This window comes from Manis pentadactyla, chromosome 1 (assembly GCF_030020395.1).
Source record: "Manis pentadactyla isolate mManPen7 chromosome 1, mManPen7.hap1, whole genome shotgun sequence".
Lineage (NCBI taxonomy): Eukaryota > Metazoa > Chordata > Mammalia > Pholidota > Manidae > Manis > Manis pentadactyla.
This window is the reverse complement of record NC_080019.1, coordinates 195971559-195989806: the sequence shown is the minus strand read 5'-3', so window position 1 is coordinate 195989806 and position 18248 is coordinate 195971559. Positions and strand designations below refer to the sequence as shown.

General features: G+C 56.1%; 1 protein-coding gene across 1 annotated transcript in view; it reads left to right on the top strand.

Moving 5' to 3' along the window:
* Positions 1-16575: 16575 nt before the first annotated feature.
* TSPEAR (thrombospondin type laminin G domain and EAR repeats) overlaps positions 16576-18248 on the top strand; it is a 158629-nt gene continuing 156956 nt past the window's right edge. The window contains exon 1 of the mRNA XM_036912066.2: positions 16576-17402. Coding sequence (XP_036767961.2) covers positions 17318-17402 — 85 coding nt within the window. The 5' untranslated portion in view covers positions 16576-17317. The remainder of the gene's footprint in view (positions 17403-18248) is intronic.

Below are 18248 nucleotides of genomic sequence, written 5' to 3'. Positions count from 1 at the left end.
TTCTTTCCCACCCCTCCACACACCAGCGGAGGGGGGCTCTCAGCCTTCCTCCCACTTCTGCCTCAGGCTCCCCACCCTTCCTGTGCTTCCTCCTCCAGTTCCCAGGCTGAGGCACGGAGTCAGCCCCTCCCTCCTTGTCCCCAGTCAGAACCTCCCAGAGGGCTTGTTAAAAATGGGGCGGGCTCCCCAGAGTCTGGGAGCGGCTGAGAATGTGAGTCTCTAATGGGTCCCAGGTGATAGCCCTGGGGCAGCCCAGGGGTGTGCTTCCTGTCTTGGCACCTGGAGATACCTGTGGAAGAGGGTGCTGCTTGGAGGCCTCGGGGCTGCCTGGGCCCTTGCTGTCGCCGAAGCCCTTCAGGCGGCTCTGCATTGCACAGCAGAGGCTTGTCTGCACCTGGGGAGAAGGTACCGGGACCCAGAGAAGGGCACGGAGCCGAGGGTACTGGTTTCCCAGAGACGTGCCCCTCTGGCCCTTGCTCACGGTCTTACCTAGTTGAGTGTTTTTATTCTGGAAAGGCTTTTGTTGTTCATTCCACAAGTCAATCAAAATTAAAGTTTAAAAAATTCTGTGAGCGTCAGACTGTAAATACCCAATGATTTCTTTGGGGGTTTCTGGATTTTCCTTCAAGTTAATATGAACATGCATAAAACTGCACAAACATTATCATAATTGTTGATAAAATATATAAAAACATAATGGCAGTTTTTGGGAAATGCATCTCTTGCTGAGACAGGTATTGAGGTTTTTCTGTAGTTCATGTGTCACTGAGAATGAGAGCTTGGTGGGCATCGAAACCAAGTTGATAATAATGCCTGGGGCCACAGAGGGGCCTGTGTGAGAACTTGGACTCCTGGTTCCTCAGCCTCTGAGCTGGAACTGACGCGGTATTGTTAGTGATTTGATCTAAATCACCAGTGCATGGTGGCGGATACATAGGCATAGCAGACAGGACCAGTAAGAAAGGCTCATCCCAAGCAGAACGTGGCTGCAGAGGTTTATAGTGTCTGCATCGGCTGCCTGCTGCCGTGTGACACATCACCCCAAACTTGGTAGCTTAGAACAGCCGCTGTGTATTCACTGTTTCCAAGGGCCAGGAATCCTGGGCCCATGGGTTCTGGCTCAGGGCGGATCACCAGGCTGCAGTCAAAGTGTGGATGGACTGCAGCATCCCAAGGCTTAGCTGAGCTGGAGGGTCCCTGCCCGAGGGGCTCCGTTGCTGGGCTGGTGGTCCTTGGTGCTAGCCGTGGGCTGGGCGCTTTAGTACTAGACCTCATGGCCTCTCCAGCACACAGCCTGTACTGTGGGGGAGTCATGGGGAAGGAGGGAGGGAGGGAGGAAGAGGGGCGGGTCCCCAGAGGTGTTTCACTGATCGCCAGTGTTAAATTGTGAGATGTGTGAGTGGACGAGGGTGGGCGCTGCTCGCTGCCAGAATGGGGACGATGTGGGAGGCTTAGCAGAGTGTGGTGTGGCCATGTGACTGTCCCAGTTATGAGATACCCAGATGGACAGATGGACAGTAAGGGGACAGGGAGGGGCACAGAGACTTGCCCCAGCATTTCCTGTGGACCCACGTGGGACCCAGGGACCCTATGGCTACCTGCAAGTCCTTGCTGATGTCACCACTGCACAGGACTGTCCCAGGAGCATGGGGCCTTGGGCAGGCACAGAGGAGGGACGGCACAGCTGCAGGAACTGCCTGTAGAGCCACGCTGTGGCCCAGCACCCCTGTCTCACACCCTTTACAGCCCAGGGTGATGTCTTCAGCCCCCAAGGGCCCCTGTGTGCCTGGGGTGTGGACCATGGCTGCAAAGCCACATCTCTTGTCTGGATGAAGCTGGCCCCCTCCCCGTGCTCCTCTCGCTGGGATGCTTGCTGCCTCCCCCACGGGGCTGTGTATGGTGTCCTCCTGTCCAGCGCCCTTTTCCTTTGCCCTGCTGGCAGCTGCGCATTGGCCTTGGGGTCCACACCATCTTCCTGCCTCCAGGACAGGAGAAAACTTGGGTGCAGGGTAAGTCCTCTTTATTTCACATGGGCTGGGTGGAAAGGTGAGACTGGCCAGCCCTTGTGGAGGGACACCGGGCAGCTGCTCTCAGCAGTTTCTACAGGACGGCCAGCCAGTCCCCTTAGGTGCTGCCTGCCAGACCCAAGGCTGGACTTTCAGACTTAAAATAGGTAGTTTGAGTAGGCAATGCATGTGCATGGTTTGAAGTTACAAATGTTGACAGTAAATTCCTCTCATCAGCGTCTGCCAGCTGCCAGCTATGTGCACATTTCCCAGGTGGTGGCCTGGGATGCCCACCCTCCAGCCCCTCCTGGCAGCCTGCTGTGTGTGGGCTCCTGTGTGCGCCAGCTCCTGCAGTGGCCCTGCTGTCTCCTTCACACCCTCCTCGGACCTTTCCTCCTGCCCTCTTTCATTGGCACCTGCTCTCCTCCATGTCTGCTCTTACCCACAGCACTGCCATCAGAGTCAGTTCATGGGTCTTTGTACATAGTGGAAGTAAATCTGTAAAAATGTCCTAAAATGAGAATCGCTGGGTGAGAAGGATTGCTGTTTCAAACCGAGAGACTGCCCCCAGGCAGGAAAAACTGAGCTGTGCTCCCACCAGATGCAAGAGAACACATCTCCCCAGTAGCAAAGGCGGTGCCCCCAGCTCTGGCCCTGCCAGCTGGACTGCGGGTGGTGAGCTCTTAAGGCCGCTCCTGCACCTGCTGGTGGACGGCAGCTCCTCGGCAAGCATGTCAGCATGAGGCCTCTCGCACATTCTCCTCAGCCAGAACTCATGTCCCCTCCTTTCTAAACCTGGAAACCCCTTCTCATCCTTCAAGGCCTGCTTCACATACCCTCTCTTCCAGGAAGGCCTCCCCAATATGCCACCAGGTCTCCCCATAACCTTCGTGTGGGCAGACTCTTTGGTTCCAGTGGGCCTTTCAGCAGAAGGGGCTGCTTCACAGGTTGGGGGACACTGTGTTGGCTGGGGGGGTCATTTATTTTCCACATCTATTTAGAAACATCTTCCTTTTTTGTTCAAAATACTTTATCTGGAATATGACACCTTTTGAACTCATTTCTCCCTAAATCACTCTTGACACTATATTTTTTCCTAACGTGAGAAAAACACGGAGGCCACACAGCAGCACGCACCCTGTCTGCAGCTGGGCTGAGCGGCAGCCCCTCTCTCCTCCCTCACGGCCGCCCCTCTCATCAGCCTCCAGGGTCTTTTTGCCAGGCCTCCCCTCTCACCTGGATGCCCCAGGTCGCCTCACAGGCTTCACCTCCTCCCTGAAGAGAACATTCCCTGGTGCTCAGATCACGACCAGACCTGCTCAGACCCTCCCCGGCTCCCTGTTGCACGGCAATGATGCCTGGACATGGCCCCGGCCCACAGACGAAGCCCCCTTCCCCCCCTTCCCCCTCCTATTCCCCCCACTCCCCGCTTTTCCCTGTCGCCCGTCCCTCCCCCACCCCTTGTCCCTCCCCTGCCTCCTGCCCCTCCTCTCTCACCTGGCCCCTCCCCACCTCACCCCCTCCGAGCTGCCTTCCAGAAACACTGGCCTTGCCCTGCAGCAGCTGCCTCCCCAGGGGCTGGCTACCATGCAGCCCTCCCTCTCTGCCCCCGTATGCTGCATGGAGCCCTCCCTTCCACTCTGGGACATCTGTCCTCTCCATCATTCACGGGGACAGAGACTTGCGCAGTCTCGCACTGGGCCAGGGCCCCACACCAGCTCAGGCATGTGCAGCCCAGGGAAGGCTTATGGGCCAGAGGCTGGGTGTACGCCAGGGCGTGGTCCCCACTGTGGTGCCGGGCCTTCCCATGGACACACGGGCCCAGTCGCCCTTCGCATGCTGCCGCACGCCCACCAGCTCATTCGCCTGGGCTGCTGCCCTGGGCCTTCAGAGATGCGGCCTCCTACAAACTGTCCTTCTGAGGTGACCCTGCAGAGATGCCCACTCCCTCTAGCTTCCTCCTTGTGTAGGCACCTGGCACGTGATGAGACAGGGCTTGCTCTCCCAGAGGGCTGGGGTCTCCGGGCTGGCATCAGAGGGAGGCACAAGGCAGGAGTGGCTATGCTCCAGGCCAGAGCTGGGCTTTCACGGGGTCCAGGAACTCAGGGCTGTGGCAATGGGATGACACAGAAGCCCCCAAGGGGAGGCTTCCAGAGGTGAGCCTCTGCGCCCTGTGAGAGACCCCCGGCTGCCTCGGCTGCCCAGCTCCCCACTGACGGGCTTCATGACCCCCGAGGTCATCTGTAGAAGTACCCGTGGTTCTGGGTTGTCACCTATTGTGGGTTGAATTGTGTACCCCCAAAAGCTGTGTTGAAGTCCTGCCCCCCCGTACCTGCAAATGTGACCTTATTTGGAGATGGGGTCATTGCAGATGGAATCCATTAAGATGATTTCAGACGGGAGCCGGGTGGCCCTCACCCAGTGACTGTGTCCTCACATGGCAGCCAAGTGAAGGCAGATGCAGGGCGAGGCAGTGACAATGGAGGCAGAGAGCAGAGCCCCGTGGCGCCAGCCTGGGAGCACCAGGAACCGGGGAAGCAGGGGACCCCCAGGGCCTCTGGTGGGGGCATGGCCCTGTGCCACATGGATCTCAGGGGGCCTCCAGAACTGGGAGAGAACAAAGCATGGTTGTTCTAAGCTGCCTGGTGTGCTGGCTTGTTATGGCCACCCCAGGAAGCTAGAACACCTGTCATCTCAGGCCACACCCTGCCAACCCACCTGGCCATCGAAGTGGGAGTCCAGCACCCCGTCCCCCATGGTGCCCACCCTGTGGAATAGCTACTCAGTGAACCCGTGGTGGGGGTGGGATGTACATGACACGTGTGACTGAGACACGTTAATCACTCTTCTGGCCTCATGGGGAATGATCCTAACTTCAACTCTGGAGTCCAATTAGCTAACAGCATGGTGGGGTGGGGGTCTCAAATGGGAGAACCCTCTGCAGGGCTGGCCATGCCGTCTGTCTTGGTTCAAAGCCAAGAAATGCAGCACATTGTTCTTGCCTTTCAGCATTAAATTGTGTCAGAAGGCAGGGCCTCCACTGAGTAAACACACCCGGGGAGTCCTCAGGTGCCCAGATGGGCACCTGATCAGCACAGGCTGGTCGGGAGGGCTAAGGGCGGCTGGATAGGGAGGTGCTGGGCCCTGAAAGCCTCCCGAAGAGGCCAGGGCCTGGGGGCTTGGAGACCACCACCCGCTCTTCTTCAGCTCCAAGTGCCCCTTCAGATCTTACCCTCATGCCACCGTCAGCCAGGTGGCTTCCCCTGTGCTGTCGGTCAGGCCCCAGGACTCCTGGCATGCCACCCAGGGTTTCTGGCCCCGCTTTCATGAGCACCCGTCCTCCACCCTGGGACTTTAACCCTTCCTCACTGAGAAGGGCTGCAGCTCCAGCACTCCAGGGGCAGGGAGCCACACCACCCGGTGCGCGGCCCAGAGCCTGCGGTGGCCCAGCCACCAAGTCCACTCACTGCCTCCCTTGCTTTGCTGCCCATTGCTGCTCCAGGGCCGCCTGGAGGTGCCTCTCTTACCCGGAGGCGACCTGGGCAGCTGCAGAGCAGCTCTGGCCTCTGCTTCCGGGAACAGGCCACAAGACCCCAGGGCCCTCTCCCAGCGCCGCATGGCCAGGCCCGGGAGCAAGAGCGGGAGGCCCAGGCAGACGGGATCTTTTGGCTTTGGTTGGCCTGGAAGCCTCAGAGAGCCAGCGGTACACGCGGCTCTGAGTGGAGTGGCCCGGGCTCCCGGTGGGCGGCTGTCTTGTTAGGAAGGCGGTTCAGCCGCGTCTCCTGCTCCGGAGCCCTTCCCAAGGAGGGCCTCAGTGTCCTGGAGGCTTGCTGAGAAGGGATGGCGGGAGAGAGGAGTGTGTCCACGCTGATGCCTTCTCGGTCACGTCTGCATCGTGCGTGCGTGACTGTCAGTGTGATTCCAAGATGCCGAGTGCTCATCTCTGGCAGTAGGATTATGGATAACATCATCTCCTTACTTTTGTCATCGTATGTGACGGTGCTTCAACAAAGGGCCCACTCTTACTTGTGTAATAATAAGAAGAATGTTTTCTAAAAGCAAATGTGTGTCTAAGTGATGTAACGTATTTGCTGGACATTACAGACTATGAGTGTCTCAGGTCCCACAAGGCTTCCCAGGGTGGGCCCCTCCGATCTGTCAGCGGAGAATGAAACCGTCAGCGCTCAGCGGCTTTTCCGTTGCTGTGCTAACCAAGTGCACAAGCAGGACCCAAGCAGTGCAGAAGCGTGCCATACAGCTTGGGCGGCGCTGTGCCCACACCTTGTCCTGACTGCAGAACTCGACCCAGGAAATATGCAGTTGTACAAATCACGATTTGACCCACACTTTTCTCCTATTTGACATGCATTCATGTCATGTGATGTGTACGGGACGTGTGTAACCTGGGGTCTGCTGTGCTTGCCTCCACATCCCCGGCAAGAACACCACTCAGGGAAGGCAACTAGTTCTCGTGTTGCTGGTTTGATCCTGACGCTGAGGAAAGGATGAAGACCTTGACATGCTTTTCTGTAAGCACTTTTTAGTAAATAATGACTTAACATGTTTCTTCTGTGTATGGGCTGCGTTGTGTCCCGTGAACCCACATGTTGTTGGAGTCCTAAACCCCAGTACACCAGAGCGCTGCTGTGGTGGACTCGGGGCCCTCGCAGAGTGACTGAGGTTCAATGAGGCCTTGGGGGCCCTCATCCCGTAGGTCAGGTGTCCTTACATGGTGAGGAGGTCGGGAGAAGCACGGCCCATGCAGAGGAAGGCCAGGACACAGGGAGAGGCAGCGTTTGCCAGAGGAGCTGTTCTCCACACGGACCTGGGCCCTCCACGCTGCGTCGCACTGAGGGCGGAGGCATCTCCACTGATGGCTGCCCATCCCCCGATCTCCCCCCTCCCTCTGGCTGTCTCCTGCCTCTCTCTCTTTCCTCTCGGCATGGGGCTCAGTTCTTTCCAGAAGCCTCAAATTTTTTCCTGCCTCCAGGCTTCCCACTCTGCTCCCACTACCTGAGAAGCGAAAAGGGTTCCAGCCAGGGTCATGGAGGCTCGCGGCCCCCGAGCTGAGGGCGGCTCTCCTGCCGTCATGTCCTGTCTGAGCCTGCTTCCCCCTGGGCCCTCCCCTGTCCCCATCACCAGCCAGCCCAGGGGCCTCTCGGCCTTGTTACAGCTGGGCACCTGAGCCGAGACTGGCATGGAGTAAGTGCTCAGTTGGGGTTGTGGAGTGTGTGGACCACATGTGATTTTGGAAGTTTCTAGCAGCTGTGCTGGATCACCCTTTGGGGAGCCCATGGGTCTTGGGGCTGGAGGCCCTCAGTGCTCCAGCCTCTGCAACCTAGAACCACAGTTGGGCCCCATCACACAACCCTATGCGCATCACGTGTAACCAAGCACCTCCTGCTGCTGTGCACAGAGACATGACAGTAAGGGGGGCAGGGAGATGTCTGTGTGGGGTGAGGGGCCCAGCAGGAGCCAGAGTCTCCTGGCAGAGGGTGGAGCTGAGGCACTTCTTGGAGTGGGGTTGGGGCACTCCTGGCACCAAGCAGGGCCTGGGGTTTCTGTGCCCAGACTTTGAGAATCACCGTCCTGGAGCAGTCCCTTAGCAGATGGAATAAATGGCCCCTCGAGGAGAGAGGGGGCAGGTCTGAGGAGGGACAGGGGCCCTCAGGAACAAGGACGGCCCAGAGGGCAGTGGCAGCTGTGGACTGGAAAAGGGCTGGCCTTCTGCACAGCACCCTGGGGGCCGTGCAGGGCCGGCAGGCGTATGGGCCTGGTGTGGGCAGTCGCCGGCCTTGCACGCTGTGGGTTCCCATCACCCACTGGAGGTGAGGCTACTTAGCCGCGGGAGAAGAGAGGGTAGTGCAGAATGCCCAGTGGGGGGCACCCGAGCTCTGATCACTGGGGGTCAGGGGTCTGCTGGTGGTAACAAGGGGACAGCAGCATGCTGATGCCCAGGGCCGGCCAGCCCTGGGGCAGGCAGGCTCCCAACAGGCCAGAGTAACTCACCCAGCCACACAGGCAGGAAGACTTGGCTGAAGGGAATCCTGCCCCAAACCCTATTTCCACTGAACTAAAAAATTGCAGTAGCTAATTACAGAGCCGGGCGTGCTGACTTCCACAGAACACATTTAAATTGAACACAGGCGTGTCCAATACAGCATCCACACACCCCGTGTCCTTGGAAAATGTGGTTTAGAAAATGCCTCAAGACAACAAGGACAGGACACCAACACAGAGGCGAAAATACTGATTTGGAGCCAGTCTGGGGACACGTGGCCAGTGGGTGGCCACCGTTAAGTCCCACCCCTCCTTCTTTCCCGGTGGGTCCTTCTGGAGGCTTCTCTGCAGCCCCAAGTCCCTCACGGCAGCTCCGGTGAGACCCTGCTCTTCGCGCCCCTTCCTCCGCGGGCGCCAGGCCTGCCCAGCTCTACTGGTGCTCTGCTGGTGGAGTGTGGCCAGGGTGCGGGGCGCAGACTGGGCCCTGTCACCGCAGGGCCCCTGGTCCCACGCGTGTGTGCCGCTGCCCACACGCCTCTCCACCCTCCGCCCTGCTCTGGGGCGAGTGCGGGCAGGGAGTCGCCCCAGAGTGGCCCCTCGTTGTCCCCCCGAGTCTGCGGGGCCCGGCGCGGGGTCCCCCAGCGCCTCTGACAGCGGCCGCGCCGGGGCGCAGTCAGCTCCGGCTGCAGCCTGTGCCGCGGTACCTGCCGCTTCCCGCTAGCTCTCTGCGTCTTCCGGGCGGGCGGGGGCGTTCCGGGGCTGCTGCCCGCAGACGCTGAGCCGTGCTCTGCCTGGTGGATGCATGTGGGCTCGTCTGTAAGGGATTTAGGGGCTGCGTGTGGCAGGGCGGCAGCTGGTGGTGGGGCCTGGGCCCCGGCCGAGCTGAAAACGACGGGCTTGGGGAGCCAGGGAGGGGACGCAGGCCAGGGTCCCAGAGCCGACGCCCGGCCCCACTTGGCCTCAGCCCGTCCTGCACCGTGAGACCCGGAAGAGCAAACGCCGGCGAGCCCAGACCCAAAGGGCCCCGCAGGGCCCTCCGCGAGCCGCTGATGAGACCGATTCCGGGCCCTGCGGGGTGCGTGTGGGTGCGGCCGTCCTGAGGGTCTTGCAGAAGCTTCTGGGCTTTTAGCAAAGGGCGGCTGCGTGTGGAAAATAGTACATAAATGCCCGAGGCAGGTCGTCATCTCCTGAAGGACTGGAGGGCCCTTTGAAACCCGTCCTAGCATCTGGAGCCACACAGACAGAGCACCTGAAGTCTGCCGCAGCAGTGGTTTCCGGACTTGACTTTGAGTTTGGAGAATCTTTTCCCTCCGAAGTGACATTACCTGGAACTCCAATTTATAAGAACAATAAAAGCACAAGTCTTCCGCTTACAGGAAGGTCCCTCTGCCTCCCCCTCCACCCTCCCTCCCGCCCTCTCCCCACCCCCAGGTGTGCCTTGGAAGATAATCTGAAACAGCTTCAGGTCTGGCGGTCAGGGCTCTCCAGAGAAACAGAAGCGGCAGTACGTGTCTATAGGGTCACATACCTCTGGGGGCGTTTGAAGGAACCGACTCACAGCTGCGGAGGCCCGCCAGTCCAAATGGCCGAAGTCTGCAGGCCGGCTGGCGGGCCGGGCCCCAGGGGGCGTCCGCACCTCAGTCTTAGTAAGACCCCCATGGGTGGGGTGAGGCCCAGCCACGCTAGGGAGGATAACCGGCTTTCCTCAGTCTGCTGATCGGACTGCCCATCTCATCGAGAAACGCCTTCACAGCATCACACACGGGGTGAACCACTCCCGCCGTGAGGATAAAGTTACCGCCACTCTTGCAGATTTCAGGGTCATTTGTTTCCCGGTGAAGGTACTTTGTCTCAGGATGCTTCCTGTGGGCTCCGAGCAGGCGGTGCAGGGCCCCGAGGGCGGGCACCAATCCGGGCCGTGCGCCTGGCGCCCTTCCTTTGGGGCCCTGCTGGTGTGCCTTGTGCCTCCCCCCACGGTGTTTAACAGGAAAAGTGAACGGTGGACATAAACTGGCGTCAGGCTTTGACCTGAAATTCATCTGTGATGCTGGGGTCCTGGGAATGGGGTTCTGCATGTGCTTGTATTTGAGGACTGGCTCAAACGTGACCCTCCTGACCTTTCCTCAGCTCCCCAAAGAGAGGCCTTCTGGAGGCCCTCCAGGTCTTGGTGCGGGGGCACCTGCATGCTCTGGGGTGTGGGGTGCTCTGGGCTGGCCCCGCATGCACACTAACAGGTCCACCTGCCACAGTTCCGTGAGTTTTGGCAGAAGACACAGCCCCCGGGGCTGGGACAGGGATGGGTCCTCGTTGCGGGTGACACAGGCGACATAAAGAGGCCAGGTGTTCCACGCAGGTGCGGCAGGTTGCATCAGGAGAGGTGCCTGAGCTGAGGCCATCTGAGTGTTTCACAAAGGCAGTGGGTTTCGGCCTGGATCGAAGTGTTGGCAGGACTGTGAGGGGCATGACCCCAGGCCTCCCCACCCTCTGGGGTGAGCCAGCCATCCCTGGGGCTCCTTGGCTGGTAGCTGCATCACCCTGACCTCTGACCCACCATCATGCGGCCTCTCCCTGGGTGTCTGGGTCCCCATTTCTTCTTCTACAGGGACACAGTCACACCGGATTATGGGCCCCCTACTGCAGTTTACCCTCATCTCTGATTCCATCTGTAACAGCCCTGGTTCCAGAAACATCGCATTCTGACGTACTAGAGTTAGGACTTCAGCAGGTGGATTTGGGGGACACATTTGAGGCAGTGGGGGATTTCTCAGTAATATATGTCAACAATGTTCGCACATGAAGGCATAGAAAACCAGAATAAACAAATAAACATAAAGAAATGGAAAAGATTGAGACATTTACCAATGAAAGAGTCCCCAGCTGGAATTTAAATATGGTCATGGAAAAGCTAACCTTACTGGATTAATGGTATTTATCTTAGATACGATCATTTTATTGTAGAAATGTTGGAGTGTGTCCTTATTGTAGGAAACACATGCAGAAATAGCTAGAGTGGTCATGTTAACAATTCGTGTCTGAGTGGTTCAACAGGAATAGTTTACATAAACACCTGCAGACACAAGAGAGAAGCAAATGTCAAAGCATTTCCAATGAGCACTTTGCATTAAGGCAAAGCAGGTTTTGTCATTTTCTGTAGGCTTGAAAAGTTTTTAAAAATGTGGCAAGGAGGAAAAGTTTCAAATGAGGCCCAGGTTATCTGCTGAAAATTCTCACAATAGTCCAAGTAGTCTACACCATGGAAAAGCATGAAAATCACACCAATTTATTTTACAAGCTTAGCATAACCGTAGTATCACCCCCACGGCCAAGATAGTAAGCTCACTAATTGGTTACCTGATGCTGAGTGCCAGGATACGAAGCTCAGCCCGGAGAGGCATGGTCTGGGTGCCTGGGCCTCCAGTCTGGGGAGAAGGACAGACAGCATTCAAAGGGTCACCTGGGGGAGTAATCAAAACTGCCCTGAAGCTGGGGTGCAGGGAGTGTGCTGAGAACCCCTAGCAAGGGGACTTCAGCAGAGATGTTAATTAGACGGAGGAGGGAGAAGGCTGTGGGGCAAAGGGCCCAGCCTGGGAGCAGCCCTGCTGGGAGAGGCACCTGCTGGATGTGGGAGGAGAAGCCCTGCGGCCAGAGCTCCAAGGGAAGGGCGTGACTGTGCGACTACGGGGGCTGCTGGACAGGACCAAACCCCGGCGCCTGGTAGGCCACACCCTGAATGTCGTCTTTATTCTGGGAAGCTGGAAGCCACCGAAGGGAGACTGTCTGGCCAGGTCTGGGTTCTGCAGAGAGGCCCAGAGGGGTTCAGGGGACGGTTGGGCAGTGACCGCGTGGAATGAGGGTGGCTGGACTAGGAAGGCAGTGAGGGCCAGCGGCAGAGGTGTTTGGGGGTGAAATCAGTCAGGGAGGTGCCGAGGATGAGTTCTGGGTTTCTGGCCTGCACCCCTGATGAGCCGTTTTCTGAGTGGGGAGCATTGGGAAATGCCTTTGAGACACTCAGGAGGGAGTCTGGTGGGTAGATGCAGCTTGTACCCACAAATACTGCCTCGCACTCAACACAGAGGTGCAGCTGTGACCCAGACCACCCAGCCTCTGCATCCGAGGGTCAGCCAGAGTCCGAGGGGGCTGCTTCAGAAGAGAGCAAAGAGTGTGCATATGAAGGCAAGTGTTTGGAATGAATGCTGGGTCGAATCCAGTGGTGTATAAAGGGAAAGTGCACCATGACCCTGTGTGCTTTACTCCAGGAATGTAGGGGAGGTCAGCATTAGGAAAGAGATTTGTAAGTAGTTAATTGACAAATTAAAATAGAAAACATGTGAATCATGCCAGTGTGCAAAAGCATTTGAGAAATGCAATGCCATTCATACTCTAAGTAAAAGAGAAGAAAAATGCTACCAAATTCCACAGCCATTCCCACTAAAATCAGGAACCAGATAAGGAGCCCACCATTGTCACTGTTTTCAGAATTGTTCTGAAGGCTCGGGTTCAACCCATAAAATAAGCAAATTGGCACACACATTAAAACATAAGAGCCAAAATTATTTGTGTTTGTAGACAATGTTTGTTTATCTAGGAAAAAAAGAGGTTCTAAAATCACTTAGTGAATTTTAGGTTGCTAGATATAAGATAATTGTACAAAAACAAAGCAATTTTCTTTATAGCAATAACCAATTATAAGTGGATATGGGGGTATTATTTTCACAATGATGATAAATTATAAATAAATCTATAGGATATTTACAGGAATAACTTTATAGATAAAGTAGAGGCCTTCTATCATCAAAACTATGTATTTTTAAAAAAAGAACTTAATTCAAGACTGGAATAAACGGGAGATGTACATGTTCCTGAGTGAGGAGACGTTATATCATAAAAATGCCCATTACCTGCAATTGATTTGTAAACTTATTGCCATTCCAGTATGTATTCTTATAATGTTTTTGCTTGTTTGATTTTGGTTTGGGTGCTAGAGATGAAAACCAGTAATTTTTCAAGTGCATATGGAAGAGAAAGTATGTATGTGAGAATTGCAAATATGTTTTTGAAAATACTGTTCAAAAGTGTCTATATTCTTCATAGGTATGAACACTTACTATAAATGCTATTATCAAAATAATATGCTGGCAAAGGACATAGATTGGTTGAACAGATTTAATGGAGCGGATCCAAGCATGCGCAGGAGTCGGATCCATCACAAATGTGACATTTAAGGGGGTGGGGAGAGAAAGGTATTTAATAAATGGTGCATGCAGAACAGCTTTCTGGAAACAGAGTTCAACTCACTGCATTCCAAACACTCAGAATCACATGGCAGGCGAATCAGAGCTACACAGCAACATTCGGCGTAACGGAGAAATTTGAAACTTGTATTTTACGACCCATAAATCTTAAGGAAAATATTGCTGGATAAATAAAAATCAAAATACCTGGCAAAAGACAAAAGTATCAAAAAGTATTTTAAAAAACCCAACTAAGAACAAAAAAGAAGTGATAAGGAGAAGATATTTGCAGTGGTTAAGGGCCTGCCATCCAAAGAGCTCCTTGGGCGATAAGAAAAAGTGGCAATGAGACCTTTCTTCCTCAGTCAGTTACAGAGTGGGATTGCAGCCTGTGTCCCCGGAGACAACGGCCTCACGTGCCTCTCAGGTGAATCTGTGGGGGGGTGGGGGGTGCCAGGTGGGAGCCCAGCCCGGCATGTCCTGGTCCAGGAGCAGTGGCCCCGGAGCAGACTATGGCTCATAGTCCAAGCAGCCAAGGACCTCCAAGTCTATGTAGACCCGCTGCCACCCATCAGGTGCTTTCTTTATTCCCACAGAGACCTTTTCAAACACCCTTAGAACAGCTGACATTAAACACCGAATCACGGTATACTCAGGAGGAACTGTGTTTTCAAATGATTAAAAGCCACAGAGGCTCAGTCTGCACATGTGGCAGGTCAGTTACTAGAACCCAAATGGGGGGATTGGAAGCCATCAGCATCTTATTTTACAACAAGGAGTTGCCACTTGGAATTTCTTCTTTACCCATCCCTCCCCCTCGTCTTCCTGGAGGAGGTGTCACTGCCCAGTCGGGGTATGTTGAGCATCCCCCTGAGAAGTGGACATGCCTCGGCCACCGAGCGAGGCCTGGGGTGTCGCTACAGCGTGAGAAAGCCCCATGTGTCTGCGCAGGACTTCAGTGAACAGCCAAGTTCTCTGCAGAGCAAACAGCCCTCCTGTGGTGGCTGCACAGATGAAGGGGCGTGGCAGTCGGCCCCAGGGTTAAACTGGATGTGTTTGGGGAAATTCTTGGGAGGTTTTCCACATTTTGTTTGGAGGCATTGGCAGACCTGGGACAGCTGGTGCTCGTGTGCCAGGAGGGCTGGTTGGGGGTTTGCCCAGCCCACTTCCTGGAGTTGGAAACCTGCCTGTGGATGGTTGGGGCAGGTTCTGGTCGGACACTGCAGCGGGACATGCCTCCTCCTTACACATACTTTTGTCTTAGTGGCTTCTGGGACACAGTTCCCTGATTCAGTGCATATGGCATGGGGAAAGGTGACTTCCACAGCAACATGAGCTTGGCCGAACTGGGAGAGACCTGTGCCCGGCTTATTTGCTGTCAATGCCACCCAGCCTTCCATTCCGGCCATTCTTGCTGCCACTTTTCACTCGTCCCCTCAAGCATCTTGGAAACCTGTGTGCTCAGGATGTGTTTGGGAAAATGTTTTTTAATTTTATGTATCCATCATGTAATTTATAGGATATCCCTACCATGCAGGCCTTATCTGGCACATTCTACAGAGCTGGAAAATAAAATTCGGAGCATTTAAGTGGCTTGTCCTGGGTCACACAGGACCATTCTTGAGAAGGAAATCCTGGGCTTTCTTCTGTGTTCAGGCACATATTTCCGTAGTTTTAAGGATGAACAAGATTTCCACTAATGACCCCTTGCTTGTCATTGAGAGGACTGTTAGTATTACTGCATCAAATATAACAGAAGGATTTCCTGCAAGGGTTCAGATTCTTCAGATCTGGTTGTTAAAAAATGACACACAGTTTCATTTTTATCAACCAGTCAAAGGTCAGCAAGAGACCTGGAGTCAGAGGTCAGTGGTCCTGTGGGCAAGATTGGCAGGAGTCACAGTCATCTGCCTGAGTGGCCCTGCCCAGTACCACCCACCCAGTCTGTGGGAAGCCACCTGCCCTGCTGAACTGCTGCCCAGCCAGGGGCCTCTGTTACCCAGAGTGCTCATCAGCTGGGAGAGATGAGAGGGAAGCTCCATTGACATGCGCACCTGGTTCTACTGCACCTACAGACCAGGTGTTTACAAACTGAAGGTTTGTGGCAACCCGGCATCCAGCCAGCCTATTGAAAATAGGAACAAGCCTATTGGTGCAGTTTTCCTAACAGTCTTTGCTCACTTTGTGTCTCTGTGTCATGTTTTGGTAATTCTCCCACCCAGTATTTCAAACTTTATCATTACATTTGAAGTGCTGCAATCTTGTGAAAAAAACATAATGGGTGAGGAGCTGCTCCTGCGGAGAAGCAAAGAACGTGGTTTCCTGAGATGGAATCTGCTCCTGGTGAGGATGCTGTGAGGACTGTGGGAAGACAACGAAGGATTTAGGGTATGACTGTCTGGCCAGTGGGGTTCAGCCCCAGGCAAGTTCACTGTGGATTCAATGTGACCAAAGAAAATGACAGTAAAACGGTCTTGGGTGAAAGGGTTATACCTAACTTTATTTCCAGGTGGCAGGTCAGTCACTAGAATCCCATTCACTCAGAGCGAGTCTGCACCAGCAAGCCGGTCTCTGCCTCTGGGCCTCTCTGCACAGTCATCCTGCACAACCGTCCTCTGGGCCTCTGTCCTCGGCGCTGCCACCACTCCAGCCTCTGCTCTGCTCTCCTGCAGCCTTGCAGCTCTGCTGCCTTGAAGCCCAGAGCAGTGGGCAGAGCTCTTTACATAGTCAACAGCCATGCATTGCCCACAGGTGTGCAGTGAGCTAGTCAAGCAGGGCCAGGTGAGAATTCTGGCCACAGGAACGTTCATTTTATCCTCCATGACATAAACTCAGTCTGTGTGGGGGGCCGAGGGAGGCCATCTGAGCCCGCCTGGCAGGGTGCGTGCCCTACAAGCCCCTCTCCGGGTTTCCTCGTGAGCCTGCTCTTAGCCAAAACTATGTGACAGGACATGGGCCATCTGCTCATATCTGTTGGAGAAGTCTGCCTGTCTGGAGACAGACGGACAGAATCTCTACAGTCGTGGGGGCGGTGCTGTGAAGAGACCCCCTCCCTCCCTGCCTCCCGCGGCCCTCTCCGCCTCCCTCTGAGCCCATTGTCCTTGCCCCCTGGCAGGAAGCCCCAGCCCCAGGTCTTGCTCTTCACGAAAGCCTCTGCCCAGACCTCGGGGCTGGCGCTGCTGGGGGAGGGCTTGGGGTCCACAGCCCAACACTGTTGCTCTGCACCGAGGGAACACGTGCCTCTGGGGGGCCTCCTGACCCAGGGAAGCTGCCGGGGCGCAGGGGGCTCCTCCCGCGCCCTAGCATGCTGCTGGGAGGGCAGGCAGCAGGGTGCTGTACAAAGTGCAGCCACACTTCCCAGCTGTCGGCAGGGGCAGCACCGCACGGCACGCGGCTTGGGGAGGCCCGGCCCTGACGGAGCGGGCGCCCCGCGTGCCCCCTCCCCTGCCGACTCTTACCCGGCTGCTCATTAGCTCTTCCCTTGAAGGGCCGACTTCCCTCCAGAGGGGAATTCCTGAAACCCAGCCGTCGACAAACCCACACGCCCTCGGAGGGCCGGGCACCGGATAAAAGCCCTCTGCGGGAGCCCGGCCGCCTTCCCCAGGCACCCACGGAGCGCGGACCTGCCCTGGGGCGGCGCGCCAGCCCGGTCTGCTCGGCTCCCTGCAGGTGGCCGGCGCGCAGTCCCCGAAGGCGCCGCCCGGGGAAAACAGGTTCTCCGAGTGCCCTGTTGGCTCTAGGCTCTGCACTGGACCATCTCTTTCCGTCTTCGGGAAAAACGCGCCTTGCCAATGAGTAATCAGAGCGGTGCTGAGATGTTATCACCTGTCACCTGCAAGGCAGGACCCAAGCCCACGCGGAAGTGAGGGGCAGACGGGCGGCTGCAGCCCCCACCTGCCAGCACCGCCTGCCTGGAGAGCGGCTGCGGGTGCCTCTGTCCTTGACGCAGGCTTGGGTCATGCGGCCATCCCGGGGGCCCCAAGGCTACCCGTGAAAGGGCTGAGGTGTGTCTGAGGAGCGCCTGACTCACCGCAGGCTGAGAGCAGAGCCCCTGGATGGAGCTTGTGACCTGGACCCCTCATGTCTGTCCTGCTGACGCTGTGGGTCCTGCTCCTGCCCCTAGCGACCCCAGGCCTTGGCACCCGGCCATGGGAGCCCTGCACAGGTAAGGGGGTACGGAGCTGGGGGCCTCAAGGGGCATAGCTGCAAATTAAATGCCACCTTCTGGTGCTGACTCAAGGTCACAGGGTCGTTAGAGACCAGGTAAGAAGATGAAAGGGCGCAGGAGGGGGTCACAGTGGAGATGCGGTTCTTTCAGATGCTAACAGGGTGGGGACCGATTTCAACTAGTCAACCAGCCGCCTTCTGAGGCCCTTCACAAGTATTTACCTGCGTGGCCTCCGGGAAAGACCTTACACCTGCTTTAGGAATGAGCCATTCCCTCCCCTGCCTGTTGGACAGAGGACGCTAGGTCTGCAATTAGCAAAGTGTGGGGACAGCCCGTAAACACACTGATCTGGGGGCCAAGAGCACACCTCTCAGGGGCAGCACCCCTCACCCTGAGCCGTGACCCCAGGCCGGCTCACGGGCGAGCGGCGGAGGAGATTCTGCCCCCTCCTTCCCAGAAAGGCTGCGCTCGCTCCCTAGAGGACTATGACATCATCACCATACCTTTCTGGAGTTTCTCCAGAGAGATTCTGTCTGTCAGACGTTAACAGTAAAAAGCAGAGTAAAAGGAAAATAAAACGAGGTAGCTGGACACCAAGCTATGGGCTGGTGAGTGGGTCGCGGAGGACCCGTGGTCTCACTGTTGGGTCAGGCATGGGTGTCAGTGGGAGGTGCCCCCATATTTGCAGGGAAGTTCCACTTTTATTTGCAAATTACTCATCCTTGGTCCCCTGGAATCATCTGCAGTTCCCTTCATATTATAGCTCTTTGTTTTGATGGCATTTGGTCCCTGTGATGTGACCGGAAGGTGACCAGTGATGACCTGAGTTTGGAGAGTGGCCCC